At 33.4% G+C, this 20498-nt stretch overlaps 2 protein-coding genes across 2 annotated transcripts; both read right to left on the bottom strand.

Annotated features, from left to right (window-relative positions):
- Positions 1 to 1782: 1782 nt before the first annotated feature.
- LOC131594854 (3beta-hydroxysteroid-dehydrogenase/decarboxylase-like) lies at positions 1783 to 4335 on the bottom strand. The gene is made up of 6 exons (XM_058867059.1): positions 4196 to 4335; positions 3671 to 3782; positions 2936 to 3110; positions 2418 to 2574; positions 2266 to 2332; positions 1783 to 2170 (listed from the first exon to the last, which is right to left on the bottom strand). The coding sequence occupies exons 1-6, from the start codon at positions 4307 to 4309 to the stop codon at positions 2025 to 2027; spliced, it is 771 nt and encodes a 256-aa protein (XP_058723042.1). The 5' UTR covers positions 4310 to 4335; the 3' UTR covers positions 1783 to 2024.
- Positions 4336 to 12753: 8418 nt separating this feature from the next.
- LOC131597277 (3beta-hydroxysteroid-dehydrogenase/decarboxylase-like) lies at positions 12754 to 13841 on the bottom strand. Its single transcript, XM_058869984.1, has 4 exons — positions 13800 to 13841; positions 13585 to 13755; positions 13157 to 13282; positions 12754 to 12831 (listed from the first exon to the last, which is right to left on the bottom strand). Exons 1-4 carry the CDS (start codon positions 13839 to 13841, stop codon positions 12754 to 12756), a joined length of 417 nt encoding a protein of 138 aa, XP_058725967.1.
- Positions 13842 to 20498: the final 6657 nt, after the last annotated feature.

Raw genomic sequence — 20498 nt, 5'->3', positions numbered from 1 at the left:
AATATTCATCAAATCAACATCCATATATATATATATATATATATATGAATACCACAAAAATATCCATGTAAAAGTAAAAAGTAACTTAATATTTATCACCAATACTTATCAAATTTTCTCTTCATCTCACAACCATTTCCTTGATCACATCATCTTGAAAATATATCTTCATCATTTTTAATTTTTCTTTATTACTTGAAAACACATTTATGCAATCATATCTTATCTCAAATCTTTTTTCCCAAAAATGTACCAAAATCTTTTTTTAATGGGCCATCCCGAAGTCCGTTTGGCCCGGCTCGGACCATGAAAAACATAGGCACGATGGACTGGTCCAAAAAGATAGGGTCGTGTTTTTTTAAGGTATTTTGCGACCCGACCCACGCTAAATTATTGGACTTATGGACCAAACCCATTTTGACAACTCTACCTGAAACGAAGAACACAACAGAGAATACGCAAGCCTATCATCTAAACAACTTTGATAATACTAGAACCCCACTCGTGATAGCAGTGTTGAATGGAGAGAATTACTGCACACGGTCAAGATCAAACAGACGGCTTTGCGTGTAAAGATGAAACTTGGTTTCTTTGATGGAAGCATCAAGAAACCATTCAGTCAATATAAAGTATACCATGACTGGGAGAAGGTAGATTCAATGGCGACGACTTGGTTGATCAATGAGACAAAACCAAATATACACATCAACATGGAACTAATCTCCCCCTTTGATAAATTTTGGCTAAAACAACCAAAGCACAGTTAGGTCCTGAAGATAACACACATTTACATGGTAGCATGTAAATTTAAACACAAACTGCAAAGATATATCAGAGATTCCACAACAGTTACACATAAGCTCTTTGGAGCTTGTAGATACATTCAGGTTTATTACTCCTCGTGTCATACAGAACTAGTACTCCCCCTCAAAAAGAAACCATGACAAACATGAACTACTCAAGTTCACACATCAAATGCATATGCAGCAGAAGATTTTTAAACAGCCTCACAATCAGCAGGATGTCAAAACATCTTGCACACATTTGTGAACAGAAATATATCTTATAATATACTACTTCCATCTTATAATAATATTCTTAGTCTCCTGTCATTTTATGTAATAGTATAGTTTATTTGGAGTTAAGAAAGTTCATATGTTATTAAGGGAGTTATTGAAGTTCATATCCTAGCATTACGGGTACTCATAATATGTTGGATTATAGTTCTTTTATGTCTTTTGAAATTTATTGTTTACCTGTGTATAACAGTAGTTGTTATTCGTGTAGTTATACAATGCGTCTTATATACTTTATTTTTTGTTTTCTATTTTTGACTACACACAATGCAACTTTAGTTCAAAAACAATATAAGTTTACTAATGAAATCATATTTTTATTTTGGATTCAACTTTCTTATAAAAAATGTCATCTTAAATCAGTGCGAGTAACTTACCAGAATCCGTATGTATGCACGAGTTTGTTACTAGTATTAATTATAAAAAAAAACCAAGAAATGAATAATGTTTAGAGGAAAAATAGAATGCTATGAACAAAAAAAAGGTATGTCTGTATATTCGTACAGAATAAGTTGGGTTAATCCATAAATGAACCATTAAAACTTATCATAACCAAGAATGTTAGAGACAAAGCTGGTTAACGTTCTGCCTTAAACTTAGACAAGCTTTTCACTTATTTCATCAATAGATTAACCGAGCTAGGTCGAGCCAAGTCATTCGAAATTAGAAATGTCATGCATTTCTTATTCATAAATAACTAGCTAAATGATACTAAGAAATATGAAAGTAAATTATGATTTATGAGCAAAGTTATATGACAGGTTTTGAATCAACCTACTCAAAGGTTGCTACAAAATTTCAAATTACATTACAATAATTGTACAATGATACAAAGAACTCGGACGTGGAGTAAATGAAGATGCATCAGCCCACTCATCTAAGAAAAATCTAGGGCTAGAAGCTATCAATCAGTTTTACCAACCAGAATCGAAAGAAGGAAAAAAACTATCAATCAATCTTCCTTGAAGTAAGAAACTTCTTTGTGATATCAGATTTCAACTTGCACCCAAAAGTATGTGTTTTTATAACTATGCTGTCAATGTCTTCCTCCTTCTTTTCATAAACGTAGAAAGCTATAAATGCTAAGGTAAGTCCTGAAACAAAGACAAGAAACAAACTAGTATCATTCTCATCCAAGCATTGTGAATTCAAATAAACAAACAGCATGAGACAGAAAAGGGGAGAGTACCTATAGTATACAAGTTATGAAGTGAAAATGCTCCCAGGAAGCTAAGAACGAGCATAGAGAAAACAACCTATTGATCACAAGGGAGAGATATGTCACGTCTATGTAAGATTGACTACATATAAAATTTTGATGCAAGAGATTTTTGTGCATACCTTGAAGAACAACACCGAATTATTCCCTTCTGCAATAGATTTTAAAGCACTCACAGCAAAATTCCAAGATGAGGCTACTCTGAGAGCAATTCGATTTGACCTATCTTCTGATAAGTGGAACCATGATGGGGGCATTTTCTCAATAGTGTACCCCAATCTGAACAAGCATAAAATGCAACTAAAGTTAGAATTTGTAGATTTTGAGAGAGACAGATTATTTCCTAAGTAAGGAATTACTCTGCACAGTCAATTATATTTTTACACTATGTATATCATCTTAAATATTTGAAACTACATCAAAAGAAAACTATGAAAAAATATAAACAAATTAAATAAAGCAACACAGGTAGAATAACATATTTACAACACTGAACATAGTACTTCCTTCTAAAATAGGAGACACTTGCCAACAATAGTTACTATATTAGTAGTACATCATTGGACAAGTTAAAGACATTATGACAACATAAAAGGTTAATTGGCAACCTGGTAAACTCGTTGGTAGACAGATTACTTACATTTTTGCAGGAAAAATGCCATGAACGAATAAACCGATTGATGAGTAAATTAGAAGCTTTGCAAGAGCAGTAATGAAGGTATTCTCAGATGCAATGAAGTTGACATATATTGCTATCAAGACTAACAATGTGGTGAAAGTTTGCTTTTTATCCTTCCAAAGTAAAGTGTCTGCAACTGCAAATTGTAGATCAATTAAAACTACTAGATAAATAAATGAAAACTGTAATACAACTCTTAGCATTAGCTAGTTACACTGATGAGTTTGTATAGTAAGTAGAAGATGCCAAAGTTGAATACACAAATAAGTGATCCCCGGTAAAAACGTTTAGGAATGATAATGGATTTCGTTAGAAATACCAGCTCCAGAATCTGAACTTTCCAATTGCTTCAGTCTTCCTAGAGACTGTCCGTCAAAAATATACATGTTTTATTACAATTTTAAAATTTAAAATGCAATGCTACATAACATGATAAGATATATGGAATCCTAAACTTCAACTTCCTTATGTTATATCTGCAATTTTAACCTAATATTTATCTTGGAATATGTCTTTCACACGTCTGAAATCTGCAATTTTAACCTATTAAGAGTTTCAAAGCCACTCGGCCTTCCAATAAAATAATCGAAGAGCAGTAGCCATGTGTCTACTTTACAACGGCAAAATCAAAACAAAAATGGCAATTCCAGATATCACAAACAAAGATGTTAGAGGAGTATCGTCGATTATTCATACCTCTTCCACTTCCAAGATAGACAGAAGCTTTGGAGGGACCTTCTCTTTTAGACGTAACTTGATTTTCAGCCCTCAAATGTGGGTATGATTCAATTGTCATCCGCAAGCCTTCCTGCAAGATAAAGTATAATCCCTTAATTACATGTGAAGAACACCGTGCAAAAAGTAGGGTTGACATATATACTCAGTGCAATAGACGTAATGCAAGAACCTTTGTTCCCATAAACATCATACATTTTAGAATCATGTCCCATACTTGATTTCTGAAACATGTTTAGATGAGTCTTAACTCCAAATTATCAGTAGTTTTGTGTTATTGAAATTAGTGAGCATCTCATTGTTTTTTTCAAAGCAAGAACAACAATATAATCACATGGTTCGTGCATGAAATTAGCAACATCAGACTTCGATGAAATTTCTAATCAACTTTTATGATTGTCACCATTTGAGCATCTCAATAAAGTTCAGAAGCAGAAATGTAGGGAGTTAAAACGGCACAAATACTTTTCTGAAACGTCACAGAACCTGTAGAGTTACAACGGGTACATAGCCAAGGCGATCCTTTGCTTTTGAGCTATCGTAAGATCTGGTGCAAGATAAGAGCCTTATTCTTGACGGGGTTAGCTGAGGCACCTTCATCCCATATGGGCCAAGAAGCCTATATATCAACTGTAACACCCGTATATTTTAATTTTTAATTTAAATGGAAATTTAATTTAATAATTAGAATTATTGGTGGTTTGTGGGATTTAATTGGAAGAAGGATGGTTTATGGTGATGGGCCATGTGTGATGTTAAGGAATGAGGGGGTGTTATGTTAGTAAAGGTCTTATTCCAATTAAAGTTTATTTTATAAAATAATAAGAATTGGGAATAAGGGAAAGGAACGTGAAAAGCATAGCAGAAGAGATGAGGAATTGGAACACGAAGAACGTGAAAGAGGAGCAATGGAGGGAGAGACCAATCAAGAACTCTTGGCTAAGGTAAGGGGGGACTCTCTGGTTATCATCTATTATCGTGTTCTTAGATAATAATATTGATTAGGGATGTTGTTGAGTCAATTGGATCATATGTTAGGTTTAGAGAGGTTATGAATTGATGAAAATTGCATGAATTATTGATAGATTATGTGTTGTTTTGATGTGTGATGATGAATAGTGATGCAATTGATGTTTAACTGCCTGCATATGATGTTTAGAGTCAGTTTTGGACTCAGATTGAGTCAGATCGCAGGATCTGACGCAGACCCGATAGTCTGCGAAATCGCCAGTTCGCGCCGCGTCCTAGTGTTGGCGCCGCGAAGGCGTACTTTTTCCTCGCATCGCGCCGCGTGCATAAGTTGGCGCCGCGAACGTGTTAGTATGGTTCAGGTCGCGCCGCGAACTTTGGTTGCGCCGCGTGCTGTAGCGTTAGTTGTTTTCTTGGAAAAGTTAAATGATGTGTAACTTTCGAACCGTAGGTCCGTTTTTAGTGCCGTTTCGAGCACGATGAATCTTATGAGATAACCTACGTGTTTAAATGATGAAATGAGGTGTGAATCCAATTATTTTTAAATATGATTTTATTTCTTGATGAATGATGTATTGTACATATATGTGATGAGATGTGTTAAATACATGCTATGTTGAAATATTAATCATGTGACGATTTGTTTGATTGGATGATGTATTGTCAACATATATGATGAAATGTGACAATATAAGATGTTGTTTTGAAAACATTATGATGTGATGATTTGTAGAGAATTGTATGATGTTGATTGATTTGTTTTGGAATGATGTGGGTACATGTGTGTTCTCCTTATTGATGATGATGATTGATGTGGACACATGTATGTTCTTTAATGATGATGATGATGATGATGATTGATTGTATTGAATGATGCTAATGTATATAAACATACTTTGATAATGACGATGATGTTAATGATGATGATGAAATGAGTATTTGATGATGTTACTCATTAGACTTGACGATGGTATAAGTATGTTGTATATGTTGCATTCATTCATGTGCATTGATGATACTGTATCCATAAGGGTGTGTTGGATCAGTGAAGGGCATGATTCCCATTGTGAGGAATCTGTGCTGGCAGGGCCGTATCTTGATGATGTTGGATCGGTCATGGGTTATTCCCATTTGATGAGGTTGGTACCACATGCATAGTGTCAGTTCATACATATGCATACTTTTATAACATGATTGGAAGTATTCCAGTGTTATAAATATCGATGATGTGTTGGTTGTGTGTTTTGTTGAATTAATGTTGAGTATGATTGTCTGTTCGAAAGATGTGTTTTGTTGACGTTTGTGTAAATGATGGATGTTCCTGATAATCTGAATATGATGAAATTGGGTGAATGATATAACTATGATGTGTTGTTATTTAAGATGCAATAACATTTGTTAACTGTGATGAGACTCACCCTTACTGTTGACATTTTCAGATTGAGGATAGCTGCTTTCGACTTGGTGAGGATTAGCTCATAAGTCAGGGTTTAGTATAGCGTCAGGTGTCATGCTCTGATATTGTAACACTGGGGGAACGCTAGTTTAGAGTTATGATGATACTCTACTGTGTTGTTATTGTATTAGATTCTGTGGATTATTGCATAGATGATGTTATGCTTATCCGTATGATGAATTTTCCGCTGCGTAAACATGAGATTTTATGTATTATGGTGAATTGTTCCTTAGTGAAAGCATGACAATGAATATATGATGAATTTGTTTTAAATTGAATTGTGGCACCCTTGTTTTCATGTTTTACTCTGAAAATTATTTTATAAATTCCGTGGGGTTTAGAAGGGTGTTACAATAGTGGTATCAGAGCAGGTCGGTCCGTCCGGCCAATTGTTGAGTCAGTTGAGTTGCGCGACAGTTGTATATTGTCGGCATTTTATTCCTTGGTATGCGACATGTGAGTGAATCACTGTCGGTACTTGGTTGTTTGTTGCAGGTGATGGATTGAAACAAGTGGGGGAGAAGCTCCGCTTCTCGGTTATGTTTCAGTTGTAAGATGATTGATTCAGTAGGCTGTTGTTGGAAACAGTGCGAGCGTTGTCGGAGTTTGTTGTTTCCCGAGTTGAATGTGACTTGAAATTAAGACTTCACTGGGAATTGAGTTGGAACATCTTGAAGGAAGATGATTAGAGGTAATTGACAGTTATTGTAAGAGAAGGAGATTGGAGAGTTGCGATGTGTCAGCTCTGCTGGTGTGCTGCGAAGTTGTCAGTTGATTAGCCTTGCGTCTCGGAAGAGGTTCAGTTACGAGTTGCAATGAGGATTGTTGTCGTGATGTTGCAGGAAGCGGACTTCGGCGGGGGAATGTGTCGCTTAAGTTATAAGGATGTTTGGAAGTGAAGAGATACGATAAGGGGCTGTTTGGAATGTGATAGAGTTGAAGAGAATGAGTTTTGGAGAGAGATTTTCGTAAGCAAAACGCAGGAAAATTGCTGAATAGCTGCGGAACTTCGAAAATTCATAACTGGAGTTCTGGACACCAGAATTGAGTTCCGTTTGAAGCGTCGGAAAGCTAACGAGATGAACTTTGTTATAAAAATGGTTGCAACAGCTGTAAGATAATTAATTGTGACAGGATTACGTTGGCAAGAGGTGAAGTTACGGTTACTCTTGTTCTTATAACTAGACTTGTTTATTGGTACTGCACGGGATATCAGTGTCAGTGTTGAACGGATTGAAGGAATAATTGGAAGGCTTGTTGAGAAGTAATTTTAAGAATTGAATTTATCAGTTGAGGAGCTTTGGATATATTGTATAGAGTGTCGCTGCATGATGTCAGTGTTGCATTTTTCGGGCAATGATTGGAAGATTCATATCTTGAGTTCCGAGTGTCGGATTGATGTGCCGTTTGAACCTACGAAGAGGAGGGATTGTGTTCTAATTTATGGTAGAGTTATAAATACAGTAGAGTGACCCTATGAGAAAAGGTTCTGAAGTCGGTTATGGAAGCGTGAAACTTGTTGAATAAGAATGCCTACTACCGCGTTTGTTTGAAACAGAATTGAGTAGAATATGTTGTCGATGAATTAATTGACGAGATGTTCGGTGATAAAGATGACTTGAGTACCGATGGATTTTAGTGAGAAGAGAATTAGTAGTAAAGATGGAATAAACTTTAAAACTCTTGGAATCGTATTTGTGATGGCAAAATAACGATAAGTATAAAAGAAGAATTGTAGGGAATTTCTAACATTTGTTGACGTGAGGAAGACTTTGTTGAGATTCCGAGTGGGATGATATTTGGACGTGAAGGATGTAATAGAATTTGGATTAAAACCACGAGTTATGAATGTTGTCTTGGTCTTGCAGGCTAATTGTATGGTTCAAAATTCGAAGTGTTTAGTGATCATAAGAGTTGAAGTACCTCTTTGATCAGAAAGGGCTTAATATGAGGCAGTAGAGATGATTAGAGTATATTTTTGGATTAGGATGTTGGTTTGAATTACCATCCTAATGAGGAAAATGTTGTGCTTTTGGGTTGCGTAAGAAGTCTTTAAAATGTCGGTGCTAATGATGAATGAGTTGGATTTAATTGGACAATTTTAAGACTTGAGTTGGTATGTAAAGGCACTCCTAATAGTGTTAGATTGGGTATGCTAGAAGGTGACTAGTAGTATTCTTGAAGAGATTAGAGAAGGTCAGAAAGATGATGTTGAGTTGATCGATAGGTTGATTTTGAATTACCAAGGTAAAGGCGGTGAATTCGGAATCGACGAGAATAGTATAATGAGGTTGAGTGATTGGATTTGCGTAACTGATGTTTTGAACTTCTGAAGAATATCCTAGAAGAAGGACACCGTAGTGAATTATTGGATTATGACGATGTTAATGAGTTTGGGTGCAAACTCGGAAGGGACACTATTATGTAGTAACGACGGTTTATGCTTAAGTATGATTTTCAACTAATATTGACAAATTTAGGACTTGATCACCCTAAATCTCTTGTTGGTAGTAGACGGAAATCATATAGGTGGGATGAACTTGTTTGTTACCTTAATGGTTTAAGATGTGATGAATACTAAGCCGTGAGAATAATCACTCACTATGTTGTGTGAACTTATGGAGAAGTGAATATGAAAGAGTGCAATATATTGGATGATGACCTAAGATGGGTAATCAGAGTCGTGTAGCGAAAGTGTGATGTGGAGTTGTGTTATGAGTACTACTCGTGGACAGTGAGGAATTAATATGTCGGGAGCCTACTTAGAGAACATGTATTAATCTATATGTTGGATTTAGAGTCTAGTGGATGTAAAGATGTTGTGTCGGGGAATTAGAACCCTTTTGAATAATTTCCGAGATGATGAACATGTTATTATGGTTGTACGTGGTTGACGAGTATGCAATCGGCGAAGTTAAGACGATGAGTTGATACTATATGATGCTATAATAATTTTGTGTTGTGAAAGGTGTTATTGTAGATTTTCATATATAATGAGGAAATATACTTTATGAAGGATGAAGTTGATTTAATTCTTGGAGAAGAGTGGGACTCAGTTGAGTTATTTTGTAAGCAATGGTATATTGAGGTTGATGAGTGTGGTTATAACTACTCATGTATACTCGTTCCGATGATTGGAATGTCTTAATAGATGCAGTAACTCAGGAATTTGTTGTTGAATGAGTATAAGTATTGCTAAGTGGTAAATTAATACCATGTATGGTAAAGGAGGATTTTAAACGAATGAGTAAAGAGAGTTGGAATTGGGCAAAACTAAGAAATCTAATTGGTGTAGATGATTGTAATGAGTAATCGGAGTAGTGTAGCGGAAGCAGAATGTAAAGTGTTGGATAGTTGATGGTGTGAATTAAGAGGAGTCAGATAATTTGAATTCAATGGTATGAAAAATACTATTATTGAGTTTTCTTGAAGGAAGCAGTTGGTGAAAAGTGTAAGTATTACTTTATCACGCAAACGAGAAAATGTGTTTCAGGTTGGTACGTTTGAATATGGAATGCATTACTGCATTGTGGATCAAGTGTGATCATACTAAGGATTGTGTAATTGTATTACTCAGTTGTTGAGCGTATGGTATAGGTTGTACCTTAAGTTCTATTGTTGTTAACCTTTTGGAGATACTATGAGTGGTACACCTTGGATGGTCAAATGTGACGTAAGAACTGGGATTGGGATGTATGAAACATGTTTCCTGTTGGTTATGTCAGATGGATTTTGAGGATAGACCGATGGTAATGTTAATTGGGAGCTGAAGAGTCAGGTGGAGGACTCTTATACGAGCTGGTTACTGGAGGTATGTTTTCGAGGACGAAAACTCTTTTAGTGGGGGAGAGTTGTAACACCCGTATATTTTAATTTTTAATTTAAATGGAAATTTAATTTAATAATTAGAATTATTGGTGGTTTGTGGGATTTAATTGGAAGAAGGATGGTTTATGGTGATGGGCCATGTGTGATGTTAAGGAATGAGGGGGTGTTATGTTAGTAAAGGTCTTATTCCAATTAAAGTTTATTTTATAAAATAATAAGAATTGGGAATAAGGGAAAGGAACGTGAAAAGCATAGCAGAAGAGATGAGGAATTGGAACACGAAGAACGTGAAAGAGGAGCAATGGAGGGAGAGACCAATCAAGAACTCTTGGCTAAGGTAAGGGGGGACTCTCTGGTTATCATCTATTATCGTGTTCTTAGATAATAATATTGATTAGGGATGTTGTTGAGTCAATTGGATCATATGTTAGGTTTAGAGAGGTTATGAATTGATGAAAATTGCATGAATTATTGATAGATTATGTGTTGTTTTGATGTGTGATGATGAATAGTGATGCAATTGATGTTTAACTGCCTGCATATGATGTTTAGAGTCAGTTTTGGACTCAGATTGAGTCAGATCGCAGGATCTGACGCAGACCCGATAGTCTGCGAAATCGCCAGTTCGCGCCGCGTCCTAGTGTTGGCGCCGCGAAGGCGTACTTTTTCCTCGCATCGCGCCGCGTGCATAAGTTGGCGCCGCGAACGTGTTAGTATGGTTCAGGTCGCGCCGCGAACTTTGGTTGCGCCGCGTGCTGTAGCGTTAGTTGTTTTCTTGGAAAAGTTAAATGATGTGTAACTTTCGAACCGTAGGTCCGTTTTTAGTGCCGTTTCGAGCACGATGAATCTTATGAGATAACCTACGTGTTTAAATGATGAAATGAGGTGTGAATCCAATTATTTTTAAATATGATTTTATTTCTTGATGAATGATGTATTGTACATATATGTGATGAGATGTGTTAAATACATGCTATGTTGAAATATTAATCATGTGACGATTTGTTTGATTGGATGATGTATTGTCAACATATATGATGAAATGTGACAATATAAGATGTTGTTTTGAAAACATTATGATGTGATGATTTGTAGAGAATTGTATGATGTTGATTGATTTGTTTTGGAATGATGTGGGTACATGTGTGTTCTCCTTATTGATGATGATGATTGATGTGGACACATGTATGTTCTTTAATGATGATGATGATGATGATGATTGATTGTATTGAATGATGCTAATGTATATAAACATACTTTGATAATGACGATGATGTTAATGATGATGATGAAATGAGTATTTGATGATGTTACTCATTAGACTTGACGATGGTATAAGTATGTTGTATATGTTGCATTCATTCATGTGCATTGATGATACTGTATCCATAAGGGTGTGTTGGATCAGTGAAGGGCATGATTCCCATTGTGAGGAATCTGTGCTGGCAGGGCCGTATCTTGATGATGTTGGATCGGTCATGGGTTATTCCCATTTGATGAGGTTGGTACCACATGCATAGTGTCAGTTCATACATATGCATACTTTTATAACATGATTGGAAGTATTCCAGTGTTATAAATATCGATGATGTGTTGGTTGTGTGTTTTGTTGAATTAATGTTGAGTATGATTGTCTGTTCGAAAGATGTGTTTTGTTGACGTTTGTGTAAATGATGGATGTTCCTGATAATCTGAATATGATGAAATTGGGTGAATGATATAACTATGATGTGTTGTTATTTAAGATGCAATAACATTTGTTAACTGTGATGAGACTCACCCTTACTGTTGACATTTTCAGATTGAGGATAGCTGCTTTCGACTTGGTGAGGATTAGCTCATAAGTCAGGGTTTAGTATAGCGTCAGGTGTCATGCTCTGATATTGTAACACTGGGGGAACGCTAGTTTAGAGTTATGATGATACTCTACTGTGTTGTTATTGTATTAGATTCTGTGGATTATTGCATAGATGATGTTATGCTTATCCGTATGATGAATTTTCCGCTGCGTAAACATGAGATTTTATGTATTATGGTGAATTGTTCCTTAGTGAAAGCATGACAATGAATATATGATGAATTTGTTTTAAATTGAATTGTGGCACCCTTGTTTTCATGTTTTACTCTGAAAATTATTTTATAAATTCCGTGGGGTTTAGAAGGGTGTTACATCAACTCCACCAAATGTGCAATTGGCATGACAACAAATGCAGGGATCTTTATTCTTGGCCTGCAAGTTACATATCTCAGATAACAAAGGAAAGATACTGACCGAACAGCACCATAAATCAATAGTTAAATTTGTATTTGTTTATTTGGAAGAAAAACCAGAAACGCATTTCTTATCCCTCAAAAAAATAATGTAAATGAGTGTTTGTTTATAATAGAAAACCAATATTCTCATGGGTATAAGAAATAACTGTTAAGTGTGAGTTAGGCTAAAAAACACAATCAAGTGCTTATATTAATTAAGGATGCATTTGGATAAATAAACAACTTAATTAAGAATGTATTGAATAAGTGCTTCTTATATAAGGATTTATGTATAAGCTATTTCTAAAATCAAAGTGTGAATATAGTTAAATTATTTTCATATAGCAGTTGTAAACTATAAGTCACCCTGGAGGGCTTATTGAATTAAGTTAAAAACAGCTAAAAAGATATCATATGCTATTTTTAGAAGTTCCCTCAAACACTTACACAGTTGTTAATGCCATAAGATAAACCCAAATTAGCTATCAATTGAAGAAAAAGAAAGATCTAAAGGTTAACAGTAAAAAAGAAATCACCTTTAATATCCAAGACCTTCCAAAATCAAAGACATGAATTCCCAAAACTTTATAGGTTCCATATTTGTGATGAAGTATGCCTATATAACAAATACTTATCAGCATGACAACACACTAAAGTAGTTGCTACGTTTACTAAACTTAATATGAAAAGCTGATCATCGGGGAAAAAAAGTTTAGCTAGCAAGTATTTGCCAACGAATATGTTTTTCATGTTTCCTCATTTGTCCAAATAAAAATATTCTACTTTTCGACATATTAGCATCATTCAATAAAGAGGGTATACCACTGAAGAATAAACAATGATTCATCGAAGAGCTTCGCTGTCCAAAACTTATTTTATATGTCTATTAACTTTCCCTTAAACACACAACTAGAACATTACTAAAAAAAGTAATATGGTACCTGTCCTGCAGCTTTTTCGGAAACGCTTCCCTCTGAAGCTAAAGCTCGATCAGCACATATATGGCCGTGCGCCACATTTTCAACATATGTGAAATCATATACATTATTGCCATCACCAATAATGAACTGGTAAGATTATAATATAAATCATCAATGAAAGGTTTAAGAAAGTTTCTGCTAATAAGTTGTTACACAAACACATTGGTCCCCCAACAAGTTTTTCCATATCCCTTTTCTTAATATCATTAAGAAAAAACAACAATTTTGTTATCAATCTAGTCCAATTTTGATCTTGTGGTTAATTTTATATTCAATAAAACATATCTAGAATATCCTAATAAAAATGAAATTTCCATGACTGTTTAGTTAGTTATTTAAGCAATAAAAGACGTCAAACATTTACCAAAAGAACGAACAACAACATTTACCTTGGATTTCCCCGCCCTGGCAGCATCAACCAATGACGGTACCAAGAGTTTATCACCAGGTCCAAAAATACTGCTAGGGCGTATGCAGCAAGTTAGTAGTCCACCAGTCCCGTTAGCCTTAATAACCAACGCCTCACCCTCCGCTTTAGTTGCCGAGTAATGATCGTTATGCTGGAAACAACAATAGGATTCAAATCAAGATTCCAGACCATAACAAACATTTCAAATCTACTTCCATCCCAATTGCTATATTCCATCATTATCATTATAATATATGTATAATATAAAACCTCTGTCCATCCATCTCAAGTTCCAATCCAAGTCAAAAAAGCATTTTAGGAATTACAGCATTAAATGATTGATTTTTGCTTATAATATCCTCTTTATTAAATTTAATGAAGTATTGGAAAATGAAATATAGGGGTATCTTAGGAATTACAGCATTAAATGATTTAGTAATAATTGATTTTTGCTTATAATAGTGACCAAGAATTAGACCATTTTTTTTGCTTATAATAGTGACCGGATGGTGTATATGAATTTAAGTGTAGTAGGAGACTCCTATTTATTGTCAAAACATTTAATATTATTAATCTACCATACTTGTTTTAGTACATTTTAATTAGAATCGTCTTTAAAAATGTGCAGAGTTACAATATAGAGTCTCAAATTATTTACAATTAAATTACAGTTAAATAGGATATTTTATTAGATTGTTCATGGTTAAATGAAGAGTAAATAGGATTCTTAATTAAGAGTAAATTAAAGACCACCCTGATTCTAATTCTAATGTTGTGTATAAAATATAATTTATTCTGTTGCAATGTATGTTATGAAAGATAGGGAAAAAATAGGGTGGCAAAACCATGGATTTTGCCCGCACTTTTGTTAGGGCGGTTCAAGGTTTTAGACCCTTATCCTTTAGTGTGGCAGTCTCGCTTCATTCCGTTTTTTATACGGATTTTTGCGGACACATGCATTAATATAAATTTTATATTTTTAGATTTAAAAGTGTAGTGCTTACGGGCTTAGTCTGTCTCGGCCTCACTTTTTTTGGAGAGAGTCAAGGTTTTAGACCGACACACTCAACTATGATCGCTTCGCCCCATTTTCTTGCGAGCTTTTGCGGAGCGAGCCTAAACAGGACAGGCATGTTCGTTTGCCATCTAAGTAAAAGGGATATTATGACTTTGATATTAATGTAATTGAGGTCATCTCATGTTCTTTTTGGAGATAGAATTGGAATTTCTAAACTAGAGTGTTAGCAGAGATACTCTGTGGACTTGTTTTGTTTTATTCATATCTATCATGGCCCAAGACTACAGTACAATATGCATTGGGAGATAGATAGCAATGGATCAAAAGCTATAAGCTACACAATGAGGGACGAAGAACAAGAAAGAAAATAAAAGGTCACAAGAGTCAATGAAGATGTAACCATCAAGTGATAAATAGGGACACAACTTTGACAAATAATGGTAACAAACTGTACAAGACACTGATTGCTTACTTATAAAACCATAACCAAAATTCAAGCTCAACTTTGGAAAATAAATAATTGTGCTAACTATATTTTAGTTTTTATACAATATTAAATTTAATCAATACAAAATTGTTCTTTTATGATTAGTTCTCTTTTTGTGATTTTGGTGAATTTTGTTATTGGTGTTTAGTTTCTAAATCAAATAAAAGACTAAACATAGATTAGAATAAATAAATAGGAAATAGAGTTGATAGAATAGAAGTATAACTTTTTTTTTAACTGTTAGATGCATGCTGTTCTTAAATTTATTTGAACTAAAAATCAAGTGTGGATACATGCTTTTCTTAAATTTTTACTATTTGAACTAAAAATCAAGTGTTAGATACATGTTTATCTTAAATTTTATATTTGAACTAAAAATCCTCATTACCCCAAACATTGTGAATTCCCAAAAAAAAAAATTTAAGTATTTAAATTAAAGAGAATTTTTTTTTTAAATTTTTATCAAATTTCAAATGTTAAAAATGTTTCAAATATTCACTTTATAAAATTACATAATATAAAATTTTCAAGGTAGATTGACTCAGTTGATAAGTAGTTGACTCACATATTGAGAGATCGTGGGTTTCATTCTATATGAGGATTTCGTTGGTGAATTATTTATAAGTAGGGGTGGCAAAACGGACCCGGCACATGGGGAAATCTCGTTTTGTTCACACTTTTTCGCGGGGTGGGACAAGGTTTTATGCCTTCTCCCTTTAATGTGTCTGTCACGCCCCATTTTTTGTGGGTATGAGTTTTTCATACAATTTTACTATTTTTAGGTCTAAAAGGTTCGATGTCTGCGGACTTTTGCGGGACAGCCTAAACGGGACAGATATGCCTGTTTGGCACCCCTATCTATAAGTATTTCTATTAAAAAAAATTAACTTTGAGGTCTGCTTTAACCTTAATGGTGGCCCTGAGTCCGACCCACCTAAACGTTTTTGTATAAAAAAACATAATATCACTGACTAATTTACTAATGGAAATCAATGGTAATTTATATACAAATGGAAAACAAAGAAAAATTACTTCACTTTAAATGACAAATTTTAATATTTATAAAAGTTACTTTTATAGTTTAAAGAGACGCAATATCATTATGCATGAGTCTTTGAATTTTAAATCATGAATCTTTGAATTTTTTTAAAAGAGCAATTGTCTATGGTGTTTGGAAACCAAATATATTAAATATAAATGAAATAAAGTATGTTGATTTTTCCGAACATATTTTTTCATGTTGGACCAATTTGCATGAAAACAGTTTTAAAAATTGTTTGTCCTATGATAAAACATATAATTCTTAGTCACCACAAGGAGGAATACATCAGTGAATTTTACACATGTCTCTTTCTATCATAATCTCCAATAAAATATCAAAACATTTGATGGCCTAATTGTTCATCTTCTGTTCTAAAAGTCTATAAAAAAATAGTGGCGCTTCTACTTCAATTTGCTGAAACAAATGTATTCCTTAACATTTAATTATGCCAAATTATATTCATATGTATTTTTTTTTAATATTTGGAGAAGATCAGAAAGGGGTGGAATAAAGTTTTCAGGGAGATGGTGATTCTTATTTATATTTGGAATATTGAACACTTGTAGATTTGTAATTGTTTAGTATTATATTTGTATTTTTTTATTCAAGGTTCAAATTTTAATCTTTTAAAATTTTCAATTTATTTAACTTTTCTTATAAATCAGGGTTGTTCAATCTTCGCTCTGATTTCAGTATAAAAAGTAGAAATGTAAATCCAGAATTCTTACATTAAGATGAATTACTAGTTAATGTATGTTTTGTTTCATCGGCCTTAAATTAATATGTGTGTGATATTCAAAATGTAAAGATTTGAATAAAAATTTTTGAGGAAATTTTATAAATAAGTTGCTAAGAATGAATTGGTACAAAAGTAGTATATAAGGTGGATAACGTTTTAAATAGTTGAATCAAAGAAAAAAATTTCAAAGTCCGAAAGATCATCTTCCGAAAGACTCTATGACTATGTTTCTGAGTTTGGAGGGGAGGAGAAGAGAATGCTTTCGAAAACGAAATTTTAAAAATTTATAGAAAAATATTGAACATTTTTTGAAAAAATGATTATGTTTAGAATAAAAGAGTCATTACTAAATATTTAATTTTCAGAATAGTATAACAACCTAAAAGATATTTGAAAATTTTATGTAAGCCCTCCAAAACCCTCCTTCAATACAATTTTTTAGTTTCCCATTTTATGGGATTTTTGATGTTATGAATAAAATCAAACCCTACAAAACCCTCCTATCCAAAATCTTTTTATTCTTTTCACTCAATTCTTCCTATTTTCCAAAGTCCTCCCATCCATTCCCCTCCAAACTCGCAAACAAAGCCTAAGAGGGGAGGAGAAAACTTCCGAAAATGAAATTTTAAAAAAATATAGAAAAATATTTGTCATTTTTTTAAAAAAATATTTTTGTTTAAAATGATAAAAGAGTCATTATTATTACTAAATTTTTAGTTTTGAGAATATTATAACAACCTAGAAGATATTTGAAAAATTTATGTAAGCCTTCCAAAACCCTCCTTCATTACAATTTTTGAGTTCCTCCAATTTATGAGGATTTTTGGTATTATGAGTAAAATCAAACCCAAAATTCTCATGCTCAAAATCTTTTTATTCTTTTCACTTTATTCCTATTTTTTAAAATTCTTCCCTCCGTTCCTATCCAAACTCGCAAACATAGCCTAAAAAAAAGCAAAGCAAGTTTAAAAGGAAAAAAATAACTTCAAAAAAGAGGGTCAAGCCGCTCAAGTTAAAATTTTAGGCCACACAATTTTGAATCCAAATATACAATAAAATAAAAACAATTATTTATAAATATATAAGGTGTCATGATTAATTTAAGGATGGCTAAATTACAATTTTGGTCTCTCTATTTTATCTTTTTTTCGATTTTGGTCCCTCCATTTTCAAAATCACGATTTTGGGTCCTTTTGAATTTTCTATTGAAAAAAAGACAAAAATAGGGACTAGTTTTGCAAAAAAAAAAAAGCAAAATAGGGGGCGGAAATTGCACAGAAAATTTAAAAAGGAAACTAATATAGTGATTTTTTAAATAGATGGATCAAAATAAAAAAAAACGACAAAATAGGAGGACTAAAGTTACAATTAAGCTTTTAAGAATTAATACTTTTTTTCTCTGTATCTTATATTCAGAGTTCATTTTAATTTCTTAACTTTAAAAAAACTATTTTTTTTTGTTATATTAGTCAAAGTTAATCAATAAACTATATGACAATGACCATCATACAATGTGATAGTTAGAGAGGCTGCAGAAACTATCATACAGTTCTTTAAGTAAAATATTTGAACAGTTCTGTATTGTTACCTATTGCATATTTTTCCTACATTGAGTTTGAATATGGATTCCATGATAGCTTTGAAGGTACAACACAGATCACCATTTGTAAATATCCCAATCAGACTATAATTGTCATCAATAATAAGAAGTCGCCCACATCTTTTACTCGTCAGCTTCACAATTAAAAACCTAATTATTCCAGCTAATTCAGTAAAAGAAAAGATACTACTAAGTCACTATTCACACACACACAAATTTCAATTTTCAATTTTCTTTTTCATAAAATTGCAGTCTTCTGTGTGGAATTCTTTTTGGAATCCATTTCCATCATAGGACTACGATGGTTTCTCTAATAAATGTATTTTTGACGAGATGGTAATGGATAATGAGAACTGGGAGTTGGATTTTATATGCTTTTTGCATCAAAAAGTGTTTTGGATTTCAGATGGTGTTTTGGGTTTCGGATGGATGGTGTTTTGGTGTTATAAGTTTGAAATGGTCTTGAGTTCAACCAAGAAGATGACGAATATTTTAAAATCTATAAAATCTCCTTTAGTGATATATTAGACATAGATCAAACGGTAATAAAAATTGAATGTTACATATTATTTGTCACATCACTAAAAATTGACATTGTTACACACCAAAAGTTGAATGTTTTAAAAAGTTGAGCAACCAAAATGGTCATTTTGAAATTTATGAGACCAAAATGAATCATGGATACAAGATGCGGGATGAAAAAGGATTAAACGTTAATTTATATGTTTTTTTAGGTTGAACTCGTAAAAAAATGTATCTATTACGAACTAAGAATTGAGCGTTTAGAATCATTTATCTCATTTGTTATTCCTTTATTATGTGATAATCATCGTATCTATTAGCATATTTATGACATATAGCAAAGTTATTGTAGCTTGATGAACCATGATTTCAGGATGTCTTGCATCAATCCGGGTTGAAGGATTTCTGCAGGTCTGCATATGACACGTTGAGATGCACCATTTCATCTTTCGATCAATGAGATAACTATCACATATCATGCCTTCTACATCTTTTAATCACAAAAAAGATTATTAAATCCCTCTAGAATCGGTATACCTAAAACATTTGACCTAAAGATGACATGTTTAGGAGCTAATTCGGGTGATGTCCAACAAGAGATAAATGCCACTAGAGAATTTTGTGTCATATTTTCTTTCCCTATGAAAAATTATGTTGACCACTTGAATATTTTTGTGATGCTACATGTGATGATGCACGGGTTGCATATCATAGAGTATCTGCATAAAGGTTATACTTCAAGGTTTTGTTGCCACAAAAAATTTTGTGGACAAAAGTGTGACCTATGTCAATATTGTCTACATTAAATACTTTACTGACTTGAGGAGGATTCACGAGTATAACTGAGGAGCATCTTGTTTGGTGTACCTCTATTACAAGTTAGCTTAAGGTAGTCAATAGAAGTCGTGGCAGTTGTCTGAAAACAACAGTCTATTCATAATTAAAAAACTTACCCTTATTGAAATTATTTTCATAATACTTATGTTACAATATTACTGATATTTCATCTCAACCATTTTCAAGCATGAATCCACTAACATTTTCAACGTATACAGATTTATTTTAAATTGCACTTGCTTGCATCGTGACGGATGACATTTGTTTCATGTCGTGCAGTGAGCAGCGTCAAACACAACTATTGGATGTGATATCTTGGTACTCTGGATTATTGACTTGGGGTTCTCAATTTATATATCAACATCTACCTAAACAAGTATTGTTGCAGTTTGGAAAATCTGTATGATATACATTACATAAAGAACTCCCACAATTATTGCTCCTGCCATTGTTCCTCCGCAAAGATGTTGATGGAACATTTCCAAACTACAATGAGCATCTTATACCATCGAATGTATGTGATGGGTCAACTCCTCATCCATGGAATATGATTACATCTAATAATTTTATAGTATCACGTCTTTACATGACAACAGATGCAAAAAGAGATCTCAATAGAGCAGCTCATCAGGAAATACTAAAAGAGATA

This window comes from Vicia villosa, linkage group LG4 (assembly GCF_029867415.1).
Source record: "Vicia villosa cultivar HV-30 ecotype Madison, WI linkage group LG4, Vvil1.0, whole genome shotgun sequence".
Classification (NCBI taxonomy): Eukaryota; Viridiplantae; Streptophyta; class Magnoliopsida; order Fabales; family Fabaceae; genus Vicia; species Vicia villosa.
The sequence above is the reverse complement of the archived record's forward strand: the minus strand, read 5'-3'. Positions and strand labels throughout refer to the sequence as shown.

Excerpts from the sequence above, each read along its gene's own strand:
- LOC131594854 (XM_058867059.1), bottom strand. The coding sequence starts at position 4,309 with ATGAAGGTGCCTCAGCTAACCCCGTCAAGAATAAGGCTCTTATCTTGC. Across the intron at positions 3,783-4,195 it reads TACCCGTTGTAACTCTACAG|GAAGGCTTGCGGATGACAAT; the intron begins GTTCTGTGACGT and ends TTTATCTTGCAG. Across the intron at positions 3,111-3,670 it reads CTATCTTGGAAGTGGAAGAG|TTGCAGACACTTTACTTTGG; the intron begins GTATGAATAATC and ends TACAATTTGCAG.
- LOC131597277 (XM_058869984.1), bottom strand. The coding sequence starts at position 13,841 with ATGGAATATAGCAATTGGGATGGAAGTAGATTTGAAATGTTT. Across the intron at positions 13,283-13,584 it reads CCAGGGCGGGGAAATCCAAG|TTCATTATTGGTGATGGCAA; the intron begins GTAAATGTTGTT and ends TAATCTTACCAG. Across the intron at positions 12,832-13,156 it reads CCGAAAAAGCTGCAGGACAG|GCATACTTCATCACAAATAT; the intron begins GTACCATATTAC and ends TTTGTTATATAG.